This window comes from Phaethon lepturus, unplaced genomic scaffold (assembly GCF_000687285.1).
Source record: "Phaethon lepturus isolate BGI_N335 unplaced genomic scaffold, ASM68728v1 scaffold20806, whole genome shotgun sequence".
Taxonomy (NCBI): Eukaryota; Metazoa; Chordata; class Aves; order Phaethontiformes; family Phaethontidae; genus Phaethon; species Phaethon lepturus.
Window position 1 is genome coordinate 2,193 of NW_010544462.1, and position 25,059 is coordinate 27,251.

General features: G+C 36.8%; 1 protein-coding gene across 1 annotated transcript; it reads right to left on the reverse strand.

The window, feature by feature from the left end:
* Positions 1-5,131: 5,131 nt before the first annotated feature.
* LOC104622047 (glutamate receptor 2-like) lies at positions 5,132-18,412 on the reverse strand (the record flags this gene model as incomplete). The annotated part of the gene is made up of 5 exons (XM_010288702.1): positions 18,349-18,412; positions 16,005-16,244; positions 11,839-12,035; positions 7,686-7,739; positions 5,132-5,293 (listed from the first exon to the last, which is right to left on the reverse strand). Coding segments are annotated over exons 1-5 (717 nt in total), but the record flags the coding sequence as incomplete, so codon positions are not given.
* Positions 18,413-25,059: the final 6,647 nt, after the last annotated feature.

Below are 25,059 nucleotides of genomic sequence, written 5' to 3' on the forward strand. Positions count from 1 at the left end.
CTTTTTTTTTTTTAATGACACATTCCTCCTACAACTTCCAGCTTTGTGTATCACTCCTCCTCCTCTTACCCCCCTTTCTCCATGAAGCTCTCCTGTCCTAAATGACACTGATCTTGGTGAGGCCAGAGGTATGCCTAACCTTGCTGAACACTTGGAGCATGAAGGAATGGTAGCTTTCTTCTGTTTATATCAACCATATTCAGGTGAATAGATGGTTGAAAAAAAAACAATAGAGTTGCTGGGAAAATAGGCAGGAGGAATCCATTGCATTTTGTTGGCTGAAGATCCTTTAACACTTATTAAGTGGATTCAAATTCAAAGAAACAGAGCTGCATAGGGACATTGGGACTTGGCTCTGTAATTTTCTGAAGTCTGGCAAATACTTTTGCTTTGGCACAGTTCAGCCACTTTTACTTGCAGGACTGAAGGATCTGGGTCAATAGGCCCTTTGTGCATCTGAGACAAATTTACACATACTGCCTCAAACCACCCGCTGCTTTCACTGACTAAATGTGCCATTCTTTAATTGAGTTTTCTTTAAAAAAAAAACCAAACACAACAAACCAACTATGCTGGAATGAGTGATTACTTATGCAAAAGCCCCTTAAGCTATTAAAAAGAAGCATGAGGTTTTAACACTGAAATTTCTTACGCCCACATTTTTCATATATATTTTTGCAAGTAGAGAAGATTGAATACTAGGATTCAGAAGCCCAGTGAAACCAGGTAGCTAGAACACCAACTGCTAAATGTATATTTTTTTATGCCCAGGAAACCAAAACACAAGGACTGGAAAATGTAGGCAGAAAAATCTCACAAATCTACAGTTTTACAAGGGCACTTAAAAAAAAAAAAAAAGAAAGAAAAAAAAAGAGACTCTAGTTAAATTCCTAGTTAAAATCACATAATAAATTAACCAAGTTTTTTTAATTGTTGTTTATAAATCATTATAATCTACTTGAATTCAGGCATAATCAATCACATTCTTCCATTTAAAACTGTAGCAGGTACAACGGAGTATCACTTATAACTCTTATTAAAATGCCGGGGATTATAAAACATTTTCTAAGACACTGCAATCCTAAGAGGCATGCCCCAAAATGAAGGTATTGTCTAATTCATTAATTGCACACTTCTGCTTAGTTGTCTACATCTAGACCAAATGCTTTCTGAATTTCCAGTTTTAAGAAGTGTTTTCACTGTTGTCATCTTTGTTCCTTATTATCAGTGAGTGATCTAAATTTTATTTTTTCTGCAAGTTAAATACTTATTTTTATATTTGTCTGCATGTTCTCTGTATTCCATCCTTGAGGTAAATCAGCACCAGTAGAGTTAAACTAGCAGTTTGCATTACAAGCTTCTTCCTGACTTACAGTTTAAGATTGTCAGTTTTCAACTTTTGCAATTTTATCGTAAAGAGCATGCTGTTTGGTATTACACAAACACTTCAAATTCTAGAATTACTTATCTTTGAAAAAAATATATTTCATAATAATTTTCAAAAGACTAGATGACTTGGCTATAAAAAAAGAGACTTGAAAATGTGAAACTACTAATGGCAAATCAGAAAGCAAAACAACCTATTGTTTTGTTATCTTAGCTATGCATTGATTGTGTGTGTGGGGAAGAGATTATGAAGCTTGAAATACAATTGCATGAATTCTGAACATCTGAAACATAATGTACCAGCATGAGACAGTTTAAGCTATTGAAAACAGCTGCAATGAGTACTGGGGTCTTTACCATCTTCCAACACAACTGTATTCTTGGCGAGTCTGAGCTGCTTTAGGTTTTCAACCAGGCAGACCCAAATTCTTTTCTGCATGCTGCACATAGGATACATATAGAAACTACACAATTTGTCTTGGATACTTCTTGCACACATCGAGCCTAAGGTTGCTCTTAGAAAAGCTCATCAGAGTAGGATGGCTTAGTACTAAAATCTCATTAGCCTTCAAGAGGTACGAGTTGAGCTTCTTCCTGGAATTAGACCAAAGGCTGCCCCCAAACAGAATGGGTTAATCAGATTAGGAAGTTGGAGCAGTTGGATATGAAAATGGATGTGTTGTCCTTCACTGTCCTTCCAAATTGGCAAGAGGCTTCCCTTAGACATAATAGCCTGACGCACTAAGGCTCAGAAAGCCCAGCATATTTGTAAACACACAATAAGGGATCAAAAGGGGACTTCAACTTGTTGTTATTATTATTAGGCCTTTATAAAATTACATGTGGCTTTCATTTTGCTACTTGACAAAGAAGATCACCAGGACACTCAGTGGTATGTTTCAAGATTTACACATTATTAGCTCCTCTAGAATTGCATGCAGAGACTGGTAACACCCTCAATTACAACAGATATATTTTCAATTTACTCTGAGGTAAACAGTATATCAGCTTTACTTTTGAAAGATGAAAAGATCTTTTGTAAAAAGGCAGCAAAGCACAAAAGTTTTAAGTGTCCTGCTTAAGCTTTAAATCTTTAAGTGTTTTTATCAGTACAGGTACAGGGCAGCTACAAATAAAATCAGTGTCTCTTCTCATCTATGTTCTAAGACTGCAATTTCTTATAATTAGTATTTTATAAATTGTGAAGATACATTTTTAAAGCAATTTCATCCAGGTCCTCTTCTTGGAACATGTTTTCAACAATGTTTTTCCCTCTTGAACACCATGTTCCTTTGAAGCACACTTTTTTTTAGAAAGAGGTGTCTTTCTCCATTTTCAGGACTGTACTTGGGTGCTGTGATATCTCGTCACATCGGATCAGTCATATTCCATTGACTTGCATTTTATAATGTAAAATGAAAGTATACTTCCTTTTGGATTACAAAAGGAACATAATACAACACAGTTGCAATGCTATTGCCTGCAATGAGATAACATTTGCAATCCCAGGGATAACGTTACCTGCTACGGGCATGTAACCTCCTCCCATTTCTGCATTGATAATACAGGACTGTTATAGCCTTCCTAGTCTGTTTCATACAGAATTTGCAGTGACAGCTTCCTAGATTCCATGGGAACTTGTGGCAAAAGCTCATTTATAACCACTGACAATTTGGACAACTGCCTCAAAACCAGAAGGGGAGAAAGGTTATTCATAAGATTGCAGAAAGGACAAACAGGAGACCAGTGAGTTAACCTACTCAATTACTTCAATGTTTACACACTATTCCAAGAAGCGAAGGATAAACACAGCTAGAATATTAATGTAAGAAGGAATGGCATGTTTGGGAAGGTCAGGTTGGAAATGCAATTCAACAAGAATAGATGAAAAATCCTGTACTTTAGAGGAATGATCAAGTGAACAGATATGGTATGAGACTGTCTAAATTGGCAGCAGTACACAAAAGCAATGCAGAAAGCGATCTGGATGTTAGTGTGCATCTCACAATAAATACATTTCAACAGTATCATGATGGGGGTGGGGGGAATAACACAAAAGGAAGTCCTGAAGAAGAGGGCTCTCTGAAATACAAGAAGTCATTATTTCAATTTCTACAGCATAGCACTCAGATGTGGTGCAGTACCCAGTCTGGCGTTTCAAAGATGGGTACCAATTACAAAAGTTTCAGAGCAAAGTGACGAACAGGATTTAAGAGTACAAAATTCAAAGGAAAAGGGATTATTTAGTTTAGCAGGGAGGAAAGCAAGGACAAATATGGCAGACATCTACAAATATAGGACAGCTGAAAAGGAGAACATCCTCATATCCATTAGAAATAGGTAACAGAGTAACAGATTAGGCAATATAAAGGCTGATTTAGGTTAGACAAGACTATTTAAGCTCTGGAACAAAATGCTTGGAGAATTTGTGAAATCACTATCCATAGGAACTGCACAGGTATAGCAGACTGCCTTCAGGCAGGGAGAATGGACCAGCTGACGGACTGCTCAGAGACCTTTCTTGCCCTGTTTCTGTGATTTCTATGATTCTGCTCTGCTTCTAGCTCCCTCAAGGATGGAAATGAAATATGACATAGCTCTGTCCTTACACGTAATGGCAAGCAAAAACTACAAGAAATACATGTGTAAGGGCAAAAGATAGAAAGTAACACAAAGAAATAGTAACTGATACAATCAGTCTCTCCAAACATTGCAATATACATCCACTTGCCTCCCTCCATCAATACCTGTAGCATTTATAAATTATCTGATAATTTAACATGTCTCAGTCTCTTGACTGAGTATCAGTGCTACCCTGTACATTCCTTGAGCAGACAACATACTAAGGAAGACAGATCAGCCTTTTTAATTGAATTTAAAATGTGCTTTAAGTTAATGAAATTCATGAAAAAGAAATGTTTTGATTAATTTATTTTTCCTATCTATAACAAAATAAACCTACAAACGTTATTGTTATGCCTAGAGCATTTGCCATATAACTTTTTGTCTTAACACATTTTAGAGTCATTTAAGTATATTCATTCTTAATAAAATTTCCAATTGTATCACTTAAAAATTATTTAGCATTAAAATTGAGTTACTCTTTTTAACATCTTGCAAGCACTAATTGATCCTCATAACGGTCACATAAGGTAAGAAGGTACTATTATCCTAGTTTTATCCAGAGGGAAAATTGAGGTAAGGAAGTTTAATCACTTGTCCAGTGTCATATCTTGTGTCACTCAGGCCTGAAGTCAGACCATGATTCTGTATCTCATGCATACCATTTAATTTTAAAAGTCTTTGTAGGATTTAGGCATCTGTCTCATAGAAACTGTCTTACCATTTCTTTGGGAGATTATGTTATATCAGAAAGTGCTAGATCTGTGCTCCTTGGAAACCTATGTATGACTATATATTTGCCTTTAAAACATTTCAAAACACAGAGAAAGAAAAAAAAACATCAGTATATACTTAATATATAACCACACCCAAAACAATTATCTAACAAGCTGTCAGGCACAGATGTGCAGTGACAAAAGAAAAATTGAAGTTGTCTTGAACATCTTGACAGTGCAGTATCTTTGCTCAACCAGTCCTATGATAGAGAACATTAAAAGTACACCAGAGAAATATAACATTGTGTTGGCACAGCTGACTGAAGGGCTTTCTGTCTCTTGTTTGTCTATTCCAATTGCCTTACTTCCCGTGCATCTGTCATGGTTAAAAAAAATATAAGACATACCTTAATTGTACTAGTGTGTGCACCAGGGTATTCTTTTTCCTCCAGGGTTGACCAACGTTGTATAAATTTCGACACCAGAGGATCATCATAGTCAACTATCTGAAATCCTGAGACGTTAGCTCCTCCAAACTGAATTTTTGACAAATCTCCATCAGTAAATCCCTGGGAACAGAAAACATTGTGTCTGTCATTCCAATGGTTTTGGCAGAGCTCTCAATAGCATATACAAATACTTACCGTATGACTTCTACTGCAGAAAAGTAAGCCAACATTTTCCTCAAACAGGATCCAAGTTTAAATCCTGGGCTGACAGGATTATAGCTCTGCCAGCCAGCGCCTCTTGTTGCTCACTGGACATACACCTTTATAGAGCAAGGACTGAGAAGATCTGTCCTTGCCATGCTTACTATCATGAGCAATCCTGTTAATTTCAATGGGGCTGCTTAAATGAGAAGAGGAACACTGACATGAATAACAGTTAGGCAAGCACGTTTTAGCCAGGAATAGTTAGCCACAGCTGTGTCCTCTTTTTGCTAGGAATGCTAAGGCACATGGAAGGACCTACCATCTCTGCTGCCTCCTCCCTCCAGTACATATAAATAACTACTTCTCATTCTTACAAACAGTATATATGTTTTGTTTTCCATGTTCTGTGTTTTAACTTGCCCCAAATAACCATACAAATGTATTTACATGAAACACTGATTTCAGACACGTCAGTTGAAATCAATGCTCTGAGTGAACATAAAAAGAAGTAGCAACTTCAGGCCACGTTATCAGAAGTTGCTACAATTGCTATACTAGGTGCTCTTTAATTATTGTGTATTAATGATACTCATCAATGAGTATCCAATTCTACATGGATCATGAAACTTTCTTCAATATTATTGTGAGCTTGATATTTGAACAGGAACATGCATTGTATACTTTGACCTCTTCTCCATCTATCAGCATGTTTTATTCTTAAAATAGATCAACTTCTCCACTGACTGATCAGACCAGAGAACATTATTGCAGTCAGGAAAAGAAGAAAGAAGGTGGATTCAGTGAAGAAGATGGGACACAATCAAGTACTAGATAAGTTTTCTTTCTGACAGAGAAAACCACAGTTTGAAAATCATTACCACATATATTTTATATGTTATTATACAAAAGATCTACAATATTTGCATTTAAGCTATATAAATCTGTAGGAAGCAAATATGATATTAAATAGCTTTGAAATACAAGATTCAGTAAGTTTTAGATCTTATGGCTTACTGTTACAAACTTAAAGCAATGGCTAAAATAGCAACCCATTAACATAATGAAATACACTATGCAATTTTTCTAAAATGTTTATTTCCCTTAAGACTCAAAATACTATTTACACAACATTTGCAATGCAAAATACAAATGTCTAAGAGTTAGGGTATTTTTCAAATTTTGTAAGACTTTTATGCTTCCTTTGTGACTATCAGTACCTTAATTTCTTTATCCTAAAAATGAGTTAATAAATTAAAAAATGAAATCCCACTGTTCTGCTTTTAAAGAGGCCTTTAGAGTATAAAGCTCTTTTGCACCTGTCCAGTGACATACATGATTCTTCAGAATACTGCCTGCCTGGAGGGGTGAAGTGTTTTGATTAAAGGTTGAGCGGAGACAGGGGTTATGTCTGAAGTGTGATAGACACACTATGGTCATCCTGTTTCCTCAGGCCACTTAAAAGTACTACGGGAGACAGAGTGTAAATTAGAGCACTCCAGGCCCTGCTGGAATTTATATCAAATGCTATCACCGTCCAAGAATAAATGATGAAAAAAAATTATTTAGAGGCACTCACACCATGCAACCCCCAAAACTCTTTCCTGGAACAGAATAATTGAGATTCAAGCCTACAGAATTTGCTTTGTCTGTCATGAAAAAACATTGGATTAGATTCCTCAGCTTCAGTAAATTAGCAATGTTGACTTTAATGTCAGTAAAATGGCCCTTCACCTTTAGACACAATTTCAAAAAGATTACCTTGACAGAATTTAGTGAGTTTCCTGAACTTTTCCCCTTCGGAACACTATTAGCTATTCTGTCTGATCACCTATGTTCAGGAAAAGACTGATTCAAACTGATTACCAAGCCAATCAGAGGAATGAAGATTTGTAAAGATGAGACTCACTAGTCTACCAGAATGAAAGCTGAGAACTGTACTTTTTAAGTACTTTAGAGGTGAGAGAAGAAACATCAGTTCACTGAATGTATCAGCCTATAATGCAGAAAGTTATTTTTCTGATTTCCGTACCCTAACTTTTCTGAAGTATGTAGAAAAAAGAATGAAGTTCTACTGAAGGTGCTGAGCAACCTTCACTCCCATTCATGGCATTATCACAGGAGGCATTTAAGCCCTGAAAAGACTCAGACAATAAAACACCACCTCAACACATGCATTCATTTAGCAAGGATAAAGACATGTAGCTTTTTTCCATTTTCTAAAATACATTTGAAATAAAATACTAGTTGATGTGCTTCCATAAACAGTAAAATGAGTAATATAGGTATTTCAAATATTAAAAATGCTTACCAGATTTGCAATGATATAATGGTATCCTTTAACATGTTTACCAATTGTGATAACCTGCAAAAAAAGAAGAAATACCCCCATAATGGAGAATGTTCACCTGATATATGGACTGAGACTTAAAAATTACAAAATGTAGTACGTTGTAAAAGCTAGTTATGAGCTTTATGGTGTGCAATACTGAGTTTGTACAGTGCTTTACTTTTTATTTTACCTAATGCACCATTGAACATACTCTCTGCTGGTGGACATTAGTCATGTTGAAGTCCCAGTTCCAAGATCTGTCAGAGGAGCTGAATGCTAATTACTATGCTGTGTATTAAAGGCACAACCTGGACAGGAGAGAACAGACATCATGCAGTAGAAGCACTGTGCCTCAGAGATTCCTGCTTAGATTCTGCTCTCTTTGTAGCAGAACTGTAATGTTCCTTGAACTAGAAAAAGTTTAAAAGCCCACTGACATTAATGAAAGCACCTACATTATGAGGAAGTCTTTTAAAGTTCAAATTGCTGTTTATTGCCCTAAGGCTTCCTCATAATCTCCCTCAAAGCCAGATGGTGGTTTCTCAGCTGTCTCCACCGGCAGGCATGTAGCATGGATTCCTCCCCCAAATAAGCCTAATTAAGACTATGTCTGCATGGAGAAGTTTGCATTTTGAAGCAAAACACTTCTCCAGAGAAATGATGTGGGAGATAAGAGTACTCTAGAGGTTTCTTCCATCTTCTGAACAATGAGAACTTCAATTAAGAGACAATGATTCATTTATTTCCTCATTTAACATATAACTAAAATATTCAGAATAGGTATCCAGTAACTTACATCAGGCTAGTAGTGAATGACATTCCACATACTTGCTTTAATGAAGTTACAGAAATATAACTGAAGGCAGTGTTTAACACTAAGTTTTATCTTACTAGAGTTTGAGACTGAGAGGTATCACATTACATAAGCCATAGAAGTTATTCAATTATTCCTCTTTTGGGCTCAATATATACAGGATATATGAACTTAATTATTCTAAAAGCTACTTGGTTCAAATTACTTAAAACTCATTACTTATTCAAAGGTTGAAGAACTATGTTCCAATGTATTTCTTACGCAGTTGCTGCTTCCAAAGAAGTTTCAGTTAGACCAAACCTATCAGCTCTTCTGCATAAAATGCTTCTTTGTCACTGCTGTTTGAGAAAACAACCAGTAGCTGCAAGTCTTTGGATCAATGGTTAGTAACTCTGCTCTAACTGCCACTGGGTACTATTTCATGAATCTGGCTTTCTAAAACATTGCCCTGTGCCATTCATCCATATCAACACCAAGGATGCTGCCAGTTAAAACTCTGACAAGAATCAGTGCTGGCTCCAAAAGCCATGATGAAGGAGCTGTGGACACAAAAGGTATTCACCAATGTCCCTAGTTTAGACTAGCATCTCAAGCAGGGATAGACAAGAAGTGGCAGTAATTGCACGGCTGCCCAAAGGGTGTTAGCAGTGGGAAATGAGATTCTGCAAAGGAAGATGGGCTGAGAAGAGGTGCAGGCTATATATTTAAGAGCATGGTAACACTGACCTACCAATCAAAGAGGAATATAAACTAGTCTGAGGACAGCTGGGGAACTGAAATATTTGTTAACTTCAACTTACATAAATCATTGAAATCTGGAAGAGAAACTACAACACAAGACAAAAAACAAGAATGATGAAGCAACTTTGCAAGAGCATTGTGTGTCTATAGAAAGATCCAAGGACTACAGAGTGTAATCGGGTCAATCTGAGGTTGCCACCACACATTAAAATGTTAGTGGGATAAATCAAAGCACTGCAGTAGAAGACACATTCAAGAATAGAAAGCAAGGAAGAAGGTAAAGAAGTTGCTCCTCTATACATCAAGAATGCAGATAATACTTCAGTATTCAAGAAAAATCTGGTTAACAGAAAGCCTGTTGCATGTCTCTCAGTAAAAATACACAGTAAAAGGGATACTGATAGAAACAGTCTAATTCAGGCATTCTCATGAAAAGAAGGAAAATGCTGAGGGGTTTTTTTGGGGGCAGGAATTAAAAGAATATTTTTAAACAGTAAGTCTGATAGCAAAACAAGACTTGGAAGTAAATATTCTGCTTTCAGAAAAGAAAACCAGAAGAACACACTCAAAGGATACTCACAGGCCAAGAAATCCATTGTTCAGCACAGACCTTCATTTTAAGAGATGAGGAAAATTTATACAGAAACAGTTATTTTATATTTTCTTTTTAGGCTGCTTCAGAAATTGAAAGTGGGTTTACCTTTTTATGTAAGGAAGGGAGGTTACAGAAACAATGTGTAAGGTTAATGGACTTAAAAAACAGACCAAACTCCAGAAACTGCTAAGGTATCTTGCAAAGAGAATTTCAAGGCTAAACCCATATGAGACAGCTGACAGCAGTTTGAGAGACAATATTCTAGGGCATAGCAGTAAACTATTTTGATGGGAACAACTAATTGGAATTATACTAACTGACCTGATAATATCCCAGAGCTGCAATCAAAATAAAGAAGCAACAAAAGAAAAAGATGACAGTAAAAATGAGTGGTAACTAAAGGGTAAAGAGGGTTCTTGTCTTTAAAAAGTGGTAAAAGGGAAAACTGAAGAAACTTACAGTCAGCCAAACTTTCATATCAGGGAAGAGATTATAATGAATATCACATACTTAATTTTAAAAGAATCTATAGGGGAATAAGAAGATAAACAATCAATATAGTCTTGTCAAGATCAAAATATGTCAAAGGAATTTCTTTCCTTTGTCTGACATGTTAGCTAGTCTAATAGATAATGAGGAAAGAGCAGACGTGACACAACCTTGAGTCTAGTAAGGCTTTTGTCCTGTATGATATCATTACAAGCTCTTAAGGGAACATGGACAAGACAAAAAGTCAATTTGAAAAGCCACACAGAACCAGAAGAGGATCTCTAAGTACTATTTCTCTCAGTCATTGCTCTACTCAGTACCTTTCTTGACATGCATAACAAGTCAGAAAATATGATTTAAAAAAACTGCAGATGATAGGGAGGTTGCAAATACTCTAGAGAACAGGATCAAATTCAAATTGATCTTGAAAATTAGAGAAACAGTTTGTGGATATAAATTACAAATAAAACAAACAAATACAATGCACTCCCATTTAGGACACTGCTCATTACGTTTTGGAGAGGCTCAGGCAATGACCTACATAAGAGAAGTCCAAAATAACAAGTCTTTCAAAAAAGCTTCAAAACAAAACATCTACACTCTGATGACATATCCCTACAGATACTGCACAGTCTTACATGATGAAGCTCAAGGCAGCAGGGAGCTATCCTTATAATTTTCCATTGTGCTCTGCATGCATGAAAAGAAGTAGTAAGACACAGAGAAAGCAAGATCTTCCTGGACACTAGGATTGAAGAGGTGGATTTGAAGGTAATGCAGTGATTTGAATCAGAGCACTGTGATGCTGTTATGAAAAAGAAAAAAAAAATCATTTTGGCAAATAATATATGTGTGGGTGGAGAGAAGACATAATTTTCTGTTCTGTTTAAAGCTCAGGAGGCCTTAGCTATGGAAAACAGCATCTGATTTCGGTTAACACACTGTAAAATGGAGACAAAATTAAGAAGACGGTACGAATCAGAGAGAGCTTAGAAACATGAACTATGAAGGCAGTTAAATGGAAAGAGAAGCTGTTTGATACAACCTTCCGCAAAAGATGTAAAAGGTTCTTGGAAAAAAATCATTAGAAGTAGAAAATACTTTCTAGGTGTAAGGAGAAGTAATTCTTAGACATAATACATTTATAATGTACCATATATAACAGTGCATCGACTACATATAATCTAGTATACTACTTAGGTTGTGAAACAGCCTTAACAACTTCTCTTTTTTTTTTTTTTCCCAATAATCAGGATATAAAACCATAGGGGATAATCCAGATAGAATTAGGTTGCCTTCGAGAAAAGGGAGGGATTATAGGATTTGTACGTTCACTTTCTGTCTGCCTGATAGATATGTGGTCCTCAATACAAACCTGTCACTTCCAAATGATGCACAATAATCGCAAAAATAGGATCAAGAGAAATGAACCCATTACATTTACTTACAGAATGTAGCTAACTGCTGTCACTGAAGAACAGAGAATAGCAAACCTGATCAACAATGTCGTTGACTTTATCGCGCTCACAGTCCAAAATGACTCTCCTTTCCTTTTTTACTTCTAGATCTTGAAACAGTGAACGGTAAGTTTCATCTTTTCTGTCATTGTTAATATTTCCTACATTGATAGCAGTCACTTGCCATTTCTTTTCAGCAGCAGAATCTAGCACAGCTTGCAATGTTGATAAGCCTAGTGAAGCACAGGAGAAAACAGAAGATATGACTGATAAAGCTTCAGGAATAACAAGCTTCTAGAATGTGATTTGTAAGATTACTTATTTAAAATTTCCCTACAACTTGTTTGAACTGTCACACTTTGTTAGGACTCAGAAATGAAGATATGTGTGGGCCCAATTTTTGTGTTCTTATTGCATGAAATTTCTATTTACATTGCTGCAAGAAATCAGGGTAGAGCCTTGTAAGGACAACCTATCAGTTTTGCTTTCAACCTTCTTCAGAATGGGATTTTGCCAGTTTCACTGATCCACTGCTGGAATTCCACATGCTGGGAAAGAGGTCTTCTAGGAGAAAAGCAATCCAATTATGGCAAGAGGATCAGCTGCTTATTCCAAATGCTATTGAACTGCTTTTGTTCTCAGCACTTGAGCAGTCCTGTATTTAAACCCAGACTTCACTGAGGTCTATGGAAAAATTCCCATGCTCTGCAGTGGTGCTAATGGAGTCATATCCCTGAGTATGAAAGAAGATGTGCCGAGATATATTTTTTTCTATTGAGATAAGTAGGCTCAATGCTAACACCTACAAGCACTCTACAAAAGTTTACTTCCATTTTATCCTTTTGGCATGTTCCTGCCAGGAAGCTGTAACATCTGTACAACTGCAACCGCCTACAATATATTGTAAAATCAGCAAGCATTTTACTTCACTGGTTTTCCTTCTCAAAAAAGATTAAATAATGGAGTATAGAAACATGAAAATTACTGCTAAAATTAATTTCTGCTACACAACAAATACCATTTTAACAATTTCCAGCAGTACAGGAATTAGACTTGTTATGCTTAAATTCCTTCTAGAGAATTCTACATAATTCTAGACAATTATTTTAAGGATAACAGATAGTATTATAGAAAAAAAGAAAATTAGACTTTCTCACAAGCCAATTGACATTTTTGCACATTCATCTCCCCTGAAACCACAGAACACCAGGAGTCATTTATTAGAAACAAATTTCTGGCTTGGTATGTAAACAAAGCTTCAGGTATAACACTCATGAGAAATAACAGTGGTTATGCCCATAAATATGGAAAGAAAGCACTAAGAATTAATTTGTCTCATAGTTTGTAAATACATCATTAAATTAAGATTGGTCAGTGTTTAGCAATTCAGCTTTGTCAGCAAAAATGGTTATGAGACACAGTGCTATACAAGACTGGTCATCGGCAAGAGTAGAAAATGGCTTCCAAAAGCATAAATTTAACGATTATCTCAAATAGTTCTGGTTTTCTACGTCATCTTTAAAGAAGACTAATATGAAGTTTTGTATGTCATGCAATTATTTTTTATTTTAAAATAATAAATAACTACAGTCCAAGGGTACATATAAACTATTTATAACTTGTTAAAGATAAATGTGGAGAACTCATGCTAAAATGAAAAGATAATTAATATAAGCAAACGAAAAGATGTAGGGAATACCTAAAAACATTAAAAAGCACTAAAATAAGTCTATACCTCAAAATAATGTTTAAAATGGTAACTTAAAATAATAATTAAAAAAACCAACACACACACACAAAAAAACCCAAACTGAAACAAATATAATCTGAATCATTGTTTCAGATCTCATTTAGTAGATTTTAAGTCCTCCAATCTGTCTATATGTTTCCTCTGAGTTAAACAGAATCTCAGTTAGGCATAAATTAATAATGGCTATTAACATTAATATTATCCATTGAAAAGGGTTTCTGTATTTTACTCCTCTGATCTTCCCTTTTTCCTACGGACTACCTTTTCTTGGGATGCTCTCTGCAGAGATGTCAAATGGCTGCCTGGATTTCTTGCTTTTTATAGGTGGCAGATTTGTCATCCTCATACAGTTTAGATAGCAATAACACATTGCAAAAGAACAAAAAACAGATAAACAAAAGCATTCACAGCAATAGTTCTGTGGACATGGAAGTATCCAGAGAGTGGTTATGGAAGTGGGACTGTACAAGGGAGAAAACTTCAACAACTTCAGTCACATTTTTTAAATTGCAGGAATACTTTTGTTTGGGACCTTTGTATGCCTGAGCCTCTTTCGGTTACCATGAGGCAAACTCTTAATTCAGTGAGCTCTAAAATGGAGGACTGAACAGAGGCTGAGTAAATTAGCAATTCTGTTACAGACAGAATCCTCCAATTGCCCTGCACTTCAATCAGTCAGCCCCTAACCATGGAGGAGCTGTAAAAGTAGCAATAAATGATTCTTTTTGAATAAGTCATCAAAATAATTCCTATTAGCTTTCACAGCTTCCATGACATAAGTCTCTTTGCCTTTTTTATCTTACTCCTGAAGGTAGAAACATTTTTAATTGTATATCATTCCTTACATCTATGTCACTGTCACTACATTAACACTTACACAAAAGTGTTTAGAGGAATTGCGGACCCTACGTATTCAGGGTTTGATGTCAGTGTTGCTGACTACATACTGTTTGACTCTGCAGGTTAACCTTGTGTAATCAGTGGGAGCACTGAGGAGCAAAGATTTACCCAACATAAAGGTAGGAGCTTCATGCCTTGAAGCTTGTTATCACTGGGGTGCCTTGCCACAATTAAAACAAACAAATAAGAAAAAAAGGCATAACCAAAGGGTGACTACAAGTAACAATTTCATGCTGCTATTCCTGGCCAGATTCATCCAGTACAGCTCGCAAGAAGAACTGAGTGTTTTTCAGTATTTCCTAAATATAAATCACACACAGGTCACATACTGCACACTGCTAATGATTGACAGAGTATTGGCTAAGCAAGTAGTTTTACATCTGTCCTTTCTAAAAAGGCAGGGAGTGTTTCTGATTCTAATGTGAATTTGAAAAGGATCTGCCAGAGAAACGGGCTTAGGGTTCATCATCCCACATGACATTACTGTTAGAGGCTACATACCAGTATTCTTTTTCTAACCTTAGTGCTTACAACAGCGATAAAAAACAGTCTTGAGGAGGTCCCTTCAGTTTCTGAACAACAGAATGTATAAAAGGGCATCAGAATCCAGAGAATCTAATGTCACCTCATTACTCAACAAACCATGGTATGGTATAACCACCCTTTAAATCTAATGGCATCTTACCATTTAATGTGCACTTAATATTCAACTCTGACAAATGAACGTGCAGGTGAGACACAAAATAGTCTTTTTAAAGGGAAGAGGAGAAGGTAAGAATAGAAAAAAGCTAGCGAAGGACTACTAGGTGAGGAGAACCTGGAATCAGAAGGACAATAATGGCATTCCAGAAAGGGGAGTCAAAAAACCCCCGCTTCTGTATAATGCTGCTTCTTCTCAGAAACTAACCGATATACCACAATTTGCAAGTGATTTTTCCCAGTTTCTAAACTGCTATATTATTATTACTACAGCCGTAAAAGGGCATAGGACTTGAAAAGGCTGTACCATGAATTAAATTGCTCACAAGCAGTGGATTTGGGTTTATCAACAACAGCAAAAGAAAAAAAAAAATTAAGCTCAACAGAAGAGAGGAACTAGAGTATTTATCAAAAGCAGTCTCCAAAGAAGCCGGGAGTGCATCAAAGATTCTTGCTTGCTTGGTGCCCAACTATCGATTTTGCATGTATGGAGTGAATCTGTGGTAGCAGATTGCCCTTCACGCTCAGATGTTTAGGTTTTTTTCTCCTTAGATGATTCTTTAAACAAAAAACCCCCAACCTTTTCATAGGAGCTGTTTTACAACATGTGATTAATATCACATTGCTTATCAGCTTGTGCTTGCAGTTCTGTTAATACACACTGTAATAATTTCATTCTCATTTAAACAATCTTGGTTTTGTCCCAAAAGCTCAATTCTAAATTTAAGCTTGCACTTAGCACTTGCTGCAGGTAAGTATTCCTTTCCTTGTTTACTTTTCTAACACTAATTCAGCATTTCAGTGAGATACATCTAGCAAACAGCATACACATATAAAAAGTACCATATCTTACCTCTGTCACTGTCATACAAATATGCAAACTTGGTCCACTGATAGTATTCAATCAAGCTAAGAAGAGCTCCCTTGAGGTCAGGTCTCATCTGAATGACAAAGGGATGTGTTCCATCTGTTGGGAAGCTGGGAGTTATAAAGGAGACATGAAGAGTCCCACAGAACGATGTTATGGTATTTACAGACTTCTTATCATAGAATCCAAAAATAGCAAAGACTCCTCTTGAAAACTGGGAGCAGACTGGGAGAGAGAAAGAAAAACAATTAGGTGGGAGAACTTTTTAAAAAAAATTATTGAAAATTCTGTCATGTATATATTTATGAGAAATAGTGAAAATGTCTGATCACATAAATACCAGGAGATAACAGTGATACTCTGCTATGAAGACTATTATTTGTTAGTATTATAAATCAATAACATAAAGCTTCCACTAGAAACAACAACAACAAAAAAAAAATCAGAGAGATGGTTCATATTCCTAGACAATTAATTTAGAAATACAAGTCACCAAGTTATTCTTAAAATTCAATTTATCCTGTAAAGAATAGTGATGCAAACACCAATGGCAGCTGTAACTTATAAAATGAGCCATTATGACCACACATAATATTATGAAAACTGATAATTTTTTGTCATATTAAAATAAATTGTCTCTGAGGTCAAGATTCACTGAGCTTTTTGCAAAATGTCTTAAATAATTTTCCTTTTGGAGAAATACAAAGCCAAAACTAGATGCAAATCTATTAATAGCAGAAAAGCAAGCAGTTGATTTGCTTTAAAACCCTTCCATTTTAAGGCGTTCTTTTAGTTCCTCTTTTGTAGGACTCAGCAAAAGCTGGTCCTTCTGAATGACACTCGCAGTCATGCTGCAGAAAGAATAACCTCATAGGAGTAAATAACATGCTGATTATTCACTTTTTATCACTGGATACAATTCAAGCCAACTGATGAATGCTATTGACCACCACAGCCTGTGCTAAAGAACTAGTTTTTCTGAGTTATTCACTTTGACACTGCAGGCTATACTGATACCTAAGTTCTAAAACCAGGGTACAGTACAATAAGGAAATGTTAATCTCTGATTAATTCTCATTTATCACCTATGCATTCTTTGGTTTGCACATAGTCACCTTGAACAAGAGACATCCTTCTAGAGAAAACATCCAGTCAGTCTCATTGCAATCCCTGCTACACCTTCCTGCTTACAGATAGAAATCACAGTGTAATTGAAGCTAATTTTGCCCAGCTATTTAGTGCACTAATCCTTGAATATAATTCATATATTGGCAAAAATAAGCTAACTTATTTTTTAAATTCCTCAAACTTTAATTAATAGCAATACAATATTTTCTCTTTTAAAGTTATCGCACCCTTAATTTTTTTAAAAATAAATCATCTCTTTATGCCTGTTATTATTCATTGCTATTCTCTTTCATGGCTTTGCCTATCTATCTCTGCTACCACAGTCAGCTCTCATACCCTAATTATTTCTACACTCCAATTAAAAGCACCTAAACAGTATGGATTTCAACAGTTATCACCTATTAACTTTAATTAGGTCAGAATTTCACCTCAGGTGAGAGAATACAAGTGATTAAAAAACTTGATGAGTAATACCTTTACAAAAAGGATGCAGGTTTTCCAGGGCTAGGGTACAAGATGGTTAGACCTCTTCCTTTCCAACTACTAAACTTTACAAAAAAGTTCCAATATTTATCTCAAGTGTATTAAGGGTATTAACACTGCTCATGTTGAACAAAGGTTTCTGAAAAAGGCTGTGAATTTTCTGAATACCTCTTCTGTTTAAGTTACTGGAACTCGTTCTATTTCGAATCACTATGCTCACTACCTCCCCACACACTCATGAACAATTGTTTCCCATCTGCAGCAAAAGCTAAAGACTTTCTGAACTTGCTACAATAGAGGTGTTAATGTCTCATAATACACCTTCAAGAATGCATATTAAAATAAAGCACCAGTTTATTTTTGGATCCCTGGGCGAAAATTCCACAGAAGACTGTTATTGGAACACTACTGTGATCTTCTGTATTAAACCACTTTATTGCTGCATGTAAGGTGACAGAGACAACAGCAGTGTCTTCCCAGGATCACTGAAAAAAAAAAAATCTTTTACGCCACTATTGCTGACTCCTATGACGCTATCCTGTCATAAGTGTGATCTCCTGTCACACTTATTGCTTTTCTTCAATCACCAGTCAATGATTTTAGGTATAGATGAAAAAACATTGCCTAGAACAGCCAACAACCAGGGCCAGCTGCCTGCACCAGAAAATTTGAAAACCATAGCTGGTGCCTTCTCAGAAGTATCACTGCCACCTCTAACAGAGAAAAGCCGGAGTCTTGGGAGCATTGTACTCCAGTTTCTGTCTCGGTTCCTCCCCAGTCATTCCCGCCCCCTTCCTGACACTGGAGAGATCTGGACCTGTCAGACCTCAACTAAACATCTTTGGTGTAATGAAGTTCAATCTGCCTGTGCTGTTGGGAAGTTTTAGTTAAGGTTCTGTCCTGGCTCCTGAACTCATGTAACTAAATAGATCTCAACTTCCATTTAAAAAAAAAAAAACAAAACACTACATTTGGTAAAAGGAGAAAAAAAACCCCAAACACCCCAAAATCATCACAATTATTTATGATGGCAAATAAAAAGAGCCCGGATTACTTATGCAAGTAAGTAATGCAAATATGAACTGGGATTATTTAAAGGTGGGCATATACTGGGTCTGGCTGGGATGACATTCACTTTCCCCATAGCAGCCCATATGGTGCTGTATTTTGGATTTGTGGCCAAAACAGCATTGTTAACACACCAATGTTTTAGCTATTGCCGAGTGATGCTTGCACAGCATCAAGTCTTTCTCTTTTTCCCCTCTGCCCATCCCAGCAAGTAGGCTGGGGGTGGCCAGGAAGCTGGGAGGGGACACAGACAGGCCAGTTGGCCCAAAATGGTCAAAGGGATATTCCATGCCATATAACATCATGATCAGCCATAAAACTGTGGGAGAGGATGAAAAGGGTGGGGGGCTCTGACTTACAATGTGGTTGTTGCTTGGAGACTGGCAATCTTCTTGTGGGAAGGAGTGGGTGACTGCCTTTGCGTCACTTGTTTTTAATCTTTCCTTCACTAATTAAACTGTCTTTTATCTTGACCCACAATTTTTCTCACTTTTGCTCTGCCTATTCTCTTCTCTGTCCACAGGGGACAGGGAGAGCAAGTAAGTGGCTGTGTGGGTGCTTGGCTGCTGGCTGGGGTCAACCCATGACAGGGTAAAAAGTGTCATTCCACCTTCCACCCACAGAACAGACCTGTTAATAACCTTGGCCTATGCTTGAACAGGTGAAGGAGTTCTGTACCCCTGCAGTGATACAAACATGCATCCAGTCCACTCCCTTCAGAAGACAACTGCTGTTCTTTCAAACATCCTCCCTGACATGGCACAACTTCATACCACCTCTCTTCACTAGTTACTTGCTGCCTACACAGTTCTCTTGGATTACCACAGTGAACAGCTCTCCATTTAGTAGTCTTTACACCTAGTAAATCATCAGTCCTTACATGTATCTGTCTTCTGGGGAACACGGGTGAAACTGGAATTTTGATCTCCTCTCCTGCAAAAAGTGACAGACAACTAGAAAGCACCACCTCCAGCAGGGTAAGTCAAGTCACTGCAGTTCTAGATACATATAGGAGCTGCAACTTAAAAGCTGCACGTACACAATTTTGACAAATAATATGATAAAAGCAAAAAATATTTATATTTTTAAAATTATTATGAAACCTGCCACACAGATATAAACTCTCATTCAATTCAACCAGGGCCCCTTGGATGTGAGATAAAAACTCTTTCTAAAACAAACCTTGAAAGTAAAGGACATAACACACATTAGCAAATACTAAGCTATGTGGGTCAGACAGAAAATCAGTATCCAGGTAAAAATAAATTTTCATCAGCACTGATCAGTGTCACAGTTGTACACTGAAGAACCTCAGTGCTGGGCTTTTGTGTGTGAAATTCCTCTAAAGATAAGTGGGAGGGCACCTATGCCATGTAATAAAAACTTGCTAAAAATAAGCATTTAGACTATTGTCTCGAGGCAAATGCTTGCAACTCTTCTGGGGCATTTGGTCTCTCAGGAGCAGGAGGGAAAAGAAGGGATGCTACTTTCAAATATATAATGGTGATCCAGTGGATAATGCAGAAAGTGTAATTGTTTTTGGCAGGATTCCCACCTTAAACTAAGTCTACAGTCATGTTGTTATTGCTGGGAGACATTAGTTTCATAATGGCCAATCACAAGCTGCTCACAGTTATTAGATTAAAAAAATCATGATGATTAGGGCTCATAAGCCATTGAAACTTGAAAGATCTATTTTATTAAAGACATTAGAAGCAACTGCCAGGATTCATTTCTTTCCAGGTCTTCTATATGAATTGTTTTTCTTCGGGTTTATGTTTCCTTTCTAGAAACAGTCAATGGCCTACTTAGCAACAAGAGGGCAAGAATATAGCCAGCTCATTTTGTAATCACTTTTCTAGAGAGACTTGCTTAGAATGGCAAGTAACTGGGAATTCCAAGAAACAGGCTAAATAACTAAAGGTACCTGAGAAACAACAATTTCCAGAAGATTTTGTTATAGTCAAGAATTACGTATTTTATATTTGACTTCTCCTTGTTCTTCTACTAACATAGCCAGGCAAAAACCCAGTTTGCCCTTGTTTTCCAGAATACCAAAAATGTGTCCTAGTCTTTTCTTCCAAAAGACAGATTTGTTCAAGAACAAAATTAAGCTTAAGCCTGCTATGAGAAATAGGTGCCTTGTCAAAGCAGAGACAAAAATACTTGCTCAATTATTAACTGTTCCATTGTTACCTACATCTGTTTCTTCTTAGACCTCCTTTTACCATAGCATCACAGAACTGTTTAGGTTGGAAAAGACCTTTAAGATCACCAAGTCCAACCATTAACCTAACACTGCCAAGTCCACCACTAAACCATGTCCTTAAGCACCACATCTACAACATGTCTTTTAAATACCTCCAGGGATGGCAACTCAAACACTTTCCTGGGCAGGCTGTTCCAATGCCTGACAGCCCTTTCAGTCAAGAAATTTATCCTAACATTCAATCTAAACCTTCCTGGTGCAACTTGAGGCCATTTACTCCTATCGCTTGCTGCTTGGGAGAAGAGACAGACACCCACCTTGCTACAACCTCCTTTCAGGTAGTTGTAGAGAGCCATAAGGACTCTCCTCAACATCCTTGTCTCCAGGCTAAATAATCCCAGTTCCCTCAGCTGCTCCTTATGAGGAGCGTGCTCTAGACTCTTCACCAGTTTCATTGCCCTTCTTTGGCTACATCCCAGCACCTCAATTGTCCTTCTTGTAGTCCATGATGCACTCATACTTTTCTCTCTTTCACACTGTTGTGGTTTAGCCCAAACTGGCAACTAAGCACCACACAGCCACTCACTCACTCCCCCACGGTGGGATGGGGGAGAGAATTGGAAGAGTAAAGTGAGGAAACTCATGGGTTGAGATAAAGACAGTTTAATAGGGAAAGCAAAAGCCACGCACTCAAGCAAAGCAAAACAAGGAATTAATTCACCACTCCCCACGGGCAGGCAGGGGTTCAGCCATCTCCAGGGAAGCAGGGCTGCATCACACGTAATGGTTTCTTGGGAATACAGACGCCATAACTCCGAACATCCCTCCACCCCTTCCTTCTTCTTCGTCCCAGCTTTATATACTGAGCATGATGCCATATGGTATGGAATATCTCCTTGGCCAGCCTGGGTCAGCTGTCCTGGCCGTGTCCCCTCCCAGTTTCTTGTGCACCCCCAGCCTGCTCGCTGGCAGGCCAGCATGAAAAGCTGGGCTGTCCTTGACTGCTTAGCAACAACCCAAAACATCAGCACCTTATCAACGTCTTCTCATCCCAAATCCAAAACGTAGCCTCACACTAGCTTCTATGAAGAAAATGAACTACCCTGGCTGAAACCAGGACACACACATTCTCCATTTCACTATCCTGTTTTGACAATGAACTCTATAGGCAGATAAGATGATATTTAGCACTGTGGCCATAACTGGTTCTCCAAAAACAAAGGAATATAGCAACATACATTCTTTGCCTCTCATCATATAGAACATATTTCTGTGATGCATATCATCTTATACCTAAGACTCAAAAAGTGCCAGATGAAGAGTACATCTGAAAACTCAAAATATAAAAATGTAAATACACTTAGCTTCACACAATGAAGTGATACCAGTTTAGGAATGATGGTTCATTTTCATGACTGAAGAACTGAATCTTTACAGGCATAAAATCATTTAGAAATAGTTGCATTTGAATACATATGCTTAGAAACTATTCCTGATCAAGTCTTCCTAAGTCAAGACTTACTTTCCAAAGGGAAAGTCATGAACCTAATCAATGTTTACATTCAGGGACAATTAAATTGGAAAATTAGCAAAATGCTCATTTAACTTTACTGAAGCAAATGTCTTACAGTACCTGCATATAGGTAAGTTTCAAAAAAGTGTTGTTATGATTTAATGTTCCTCTAACTCTTCCAAGTATTTCTATATTTTTATTCATATGAGAGTTTTGATACTCAGTTTCTATCCAAAGATGAAAATTCAAAATTACTGAGAAAGTATTTGCCATTCAGTGCTTTGAATTTAAATGCTGTCTAGTATTAACGTGGCTTTATATGTTATTTTATTATACTAACTTGGTTTACTATAGTGTTAACAAAACTGTTTTAATATTAACATAGGGAAATAAGTCTTCAGTGCATATTATGTAATCACAGCCAATAGAATAATCATTTTCTCTACTTCTAAGAGAAAGAAAAAACAGCACAAGTGTAAAAGAAAGAGTCAAGCACTGCCTCTGCAAAACAAGACCAAAACACAAAGGAAATGCTTGTTAGTCTGAAAAGTTGATAGACGATTCAGAAATAGCCAGGAACAAGACACAGAACCGAATGGCCAGTTGGTAATTTCAGCTTCTGAAAGGCAACATTAAGAACAAGCAGACAGTAGAAAGAAACCACAAACAATAGATGGAACAAAAGGAGCAAAAAATAAGCAAGAACCACAGCTGCCAAAAGAATTCACGTATGGTTGAAACTGCATCAGGAAATCATTATGAAAATAAAAACCAATATGGATTGCTTCCAAAGCCATTAAGAAAATTGCAGCATAGCAGAAAGCATATTGTATATGCCTTTATATACTAACGAATTTTTTTTGTATTAATGTTATATATAAACTGCATGGTTTGTTTTACCCATTCAGATTATACTATTATCTTCTAGATGTGAGGGGTAAACTTCTCTTCAGGAAGAGTGAAAAAGGCATAGGGAATCACGCAAGTTCTTCCAAAGTGTTATTTAGAACCATGAAGGAGTATGTATTTACACAGCACATCTTGAGATGAAGTTATTTTTTCTAGAGTCATGGTAGTCTAAAATTGGGAAAAAACAGTTCCCCAAGGCTCAAAGAGGAGCATAATAACCGAAAGCTAAGACAATGGACCAAAGCATCACGCTAGGATTCAATAAAACATGGACACAGAAACAAAATAAAGGCTGGCATTTTAAAATCCAAAAATATCCTTTACCAAAACTGAGAGGCAAATCAATGCCAATTAAAACATCACTAAAACAGCAATCAGAACTAAAAATATGCTATACTTCTGGATAATAAAACACTGAATTATACAGAAAAGACCTTCCCTTTTGTCTTATTTTTGCAATGTTTAATTCCTGTGCAAATAAAGGTGGATTTTTATCTTATTTTGAGCATTTAAAAAAATCTGCATGCCTGGAATTATAGCCATTCAATACTGATCTAAACTGTGTACTTTCCTCTTCACAGATTGTGTGCATATATATATAAAATGGTAAAAAAATAGACCTCACCAGGAAAGATAAGCATCAAATATTGAGCTCACACACAAAAACAAAGAACGAAGTGGACCTCATAAATACTTCAGTGACGAGTTCCTCACCTGTACGTTCAGCATTAAAGCACAAAATACAACTTAGAGCAACAGTCAGGCAGTCAGCAAACAAACAATCCATAACAAAAAGGGGGCCTCAGTTTTGCACAGAGACACCTGGAGAAATTCTCACAGCCTCAGACTGGGAAGAAAGCAAAATTTAAATCCTGAGGCTGGAATGTCTGTATAGGACAATTAGGGTGGAGCAGGTACAAAGAATGTCTTTCCACCTTTTCTGGCAAAAACGTGGTTTTCGTTATTGCTATGATCTGAACTGTTTACTCAAAGATTATGCGACTGAATGGAACTTTCCACACCATGTTATTAGCAAAAGTGGCTTTGATCATTGTGCAAAATTAAGAGTCAAAACCTGTGTTGCCGCAGTGCGAAACAAGCTCAAAGACCAGAGGAGAGGGAGATTAATCTATTTCAACTAGTCAATCATACTTCACACTGAGGAAAGAAACTTTGTGCCAATATGGGATATTTTAAGCAAGTACAAAAAAGCCTTCAAGAAGTTAGTGGCCATCTGTTAGGAAAGTACATGATGATACGGCACAGCTTCTTTATATGCTAATGCCGCAATAATGAAGGTGGTAAATAAACATCATGTTCAGATTGAAACAACAGGTCAGAAAAACAGTCTGTTTCAATGACAGTTGCATTCAATTACACATTGCTTGGCTGTATACTGTAAGCATTTGAAAATCTTTTTCATTGCTAGGGCAATTACCATGATGCAGAAATCATTGCAAACACCACTGAAAGAATCATGTTAAAACAATTACGCTTTTACAAATAAAGTAAGATTCCTGTAACAAGATTAAAATGCAATGTAAGTCTTCTCATGAAAAAAATTGCCCATATTCCACACAATTCTTACACAGCTCTTCCCAGAACTGTTAAGGATCCTAGTATATTTGTCTAAATCCCATTACTGCCAGCTGAAGGAGATACAATGCTTCCTGAATTTTGCATCTTGTGACCTGGTAGCTCTGTTAAATAACAGAAATGTAACTTTATCT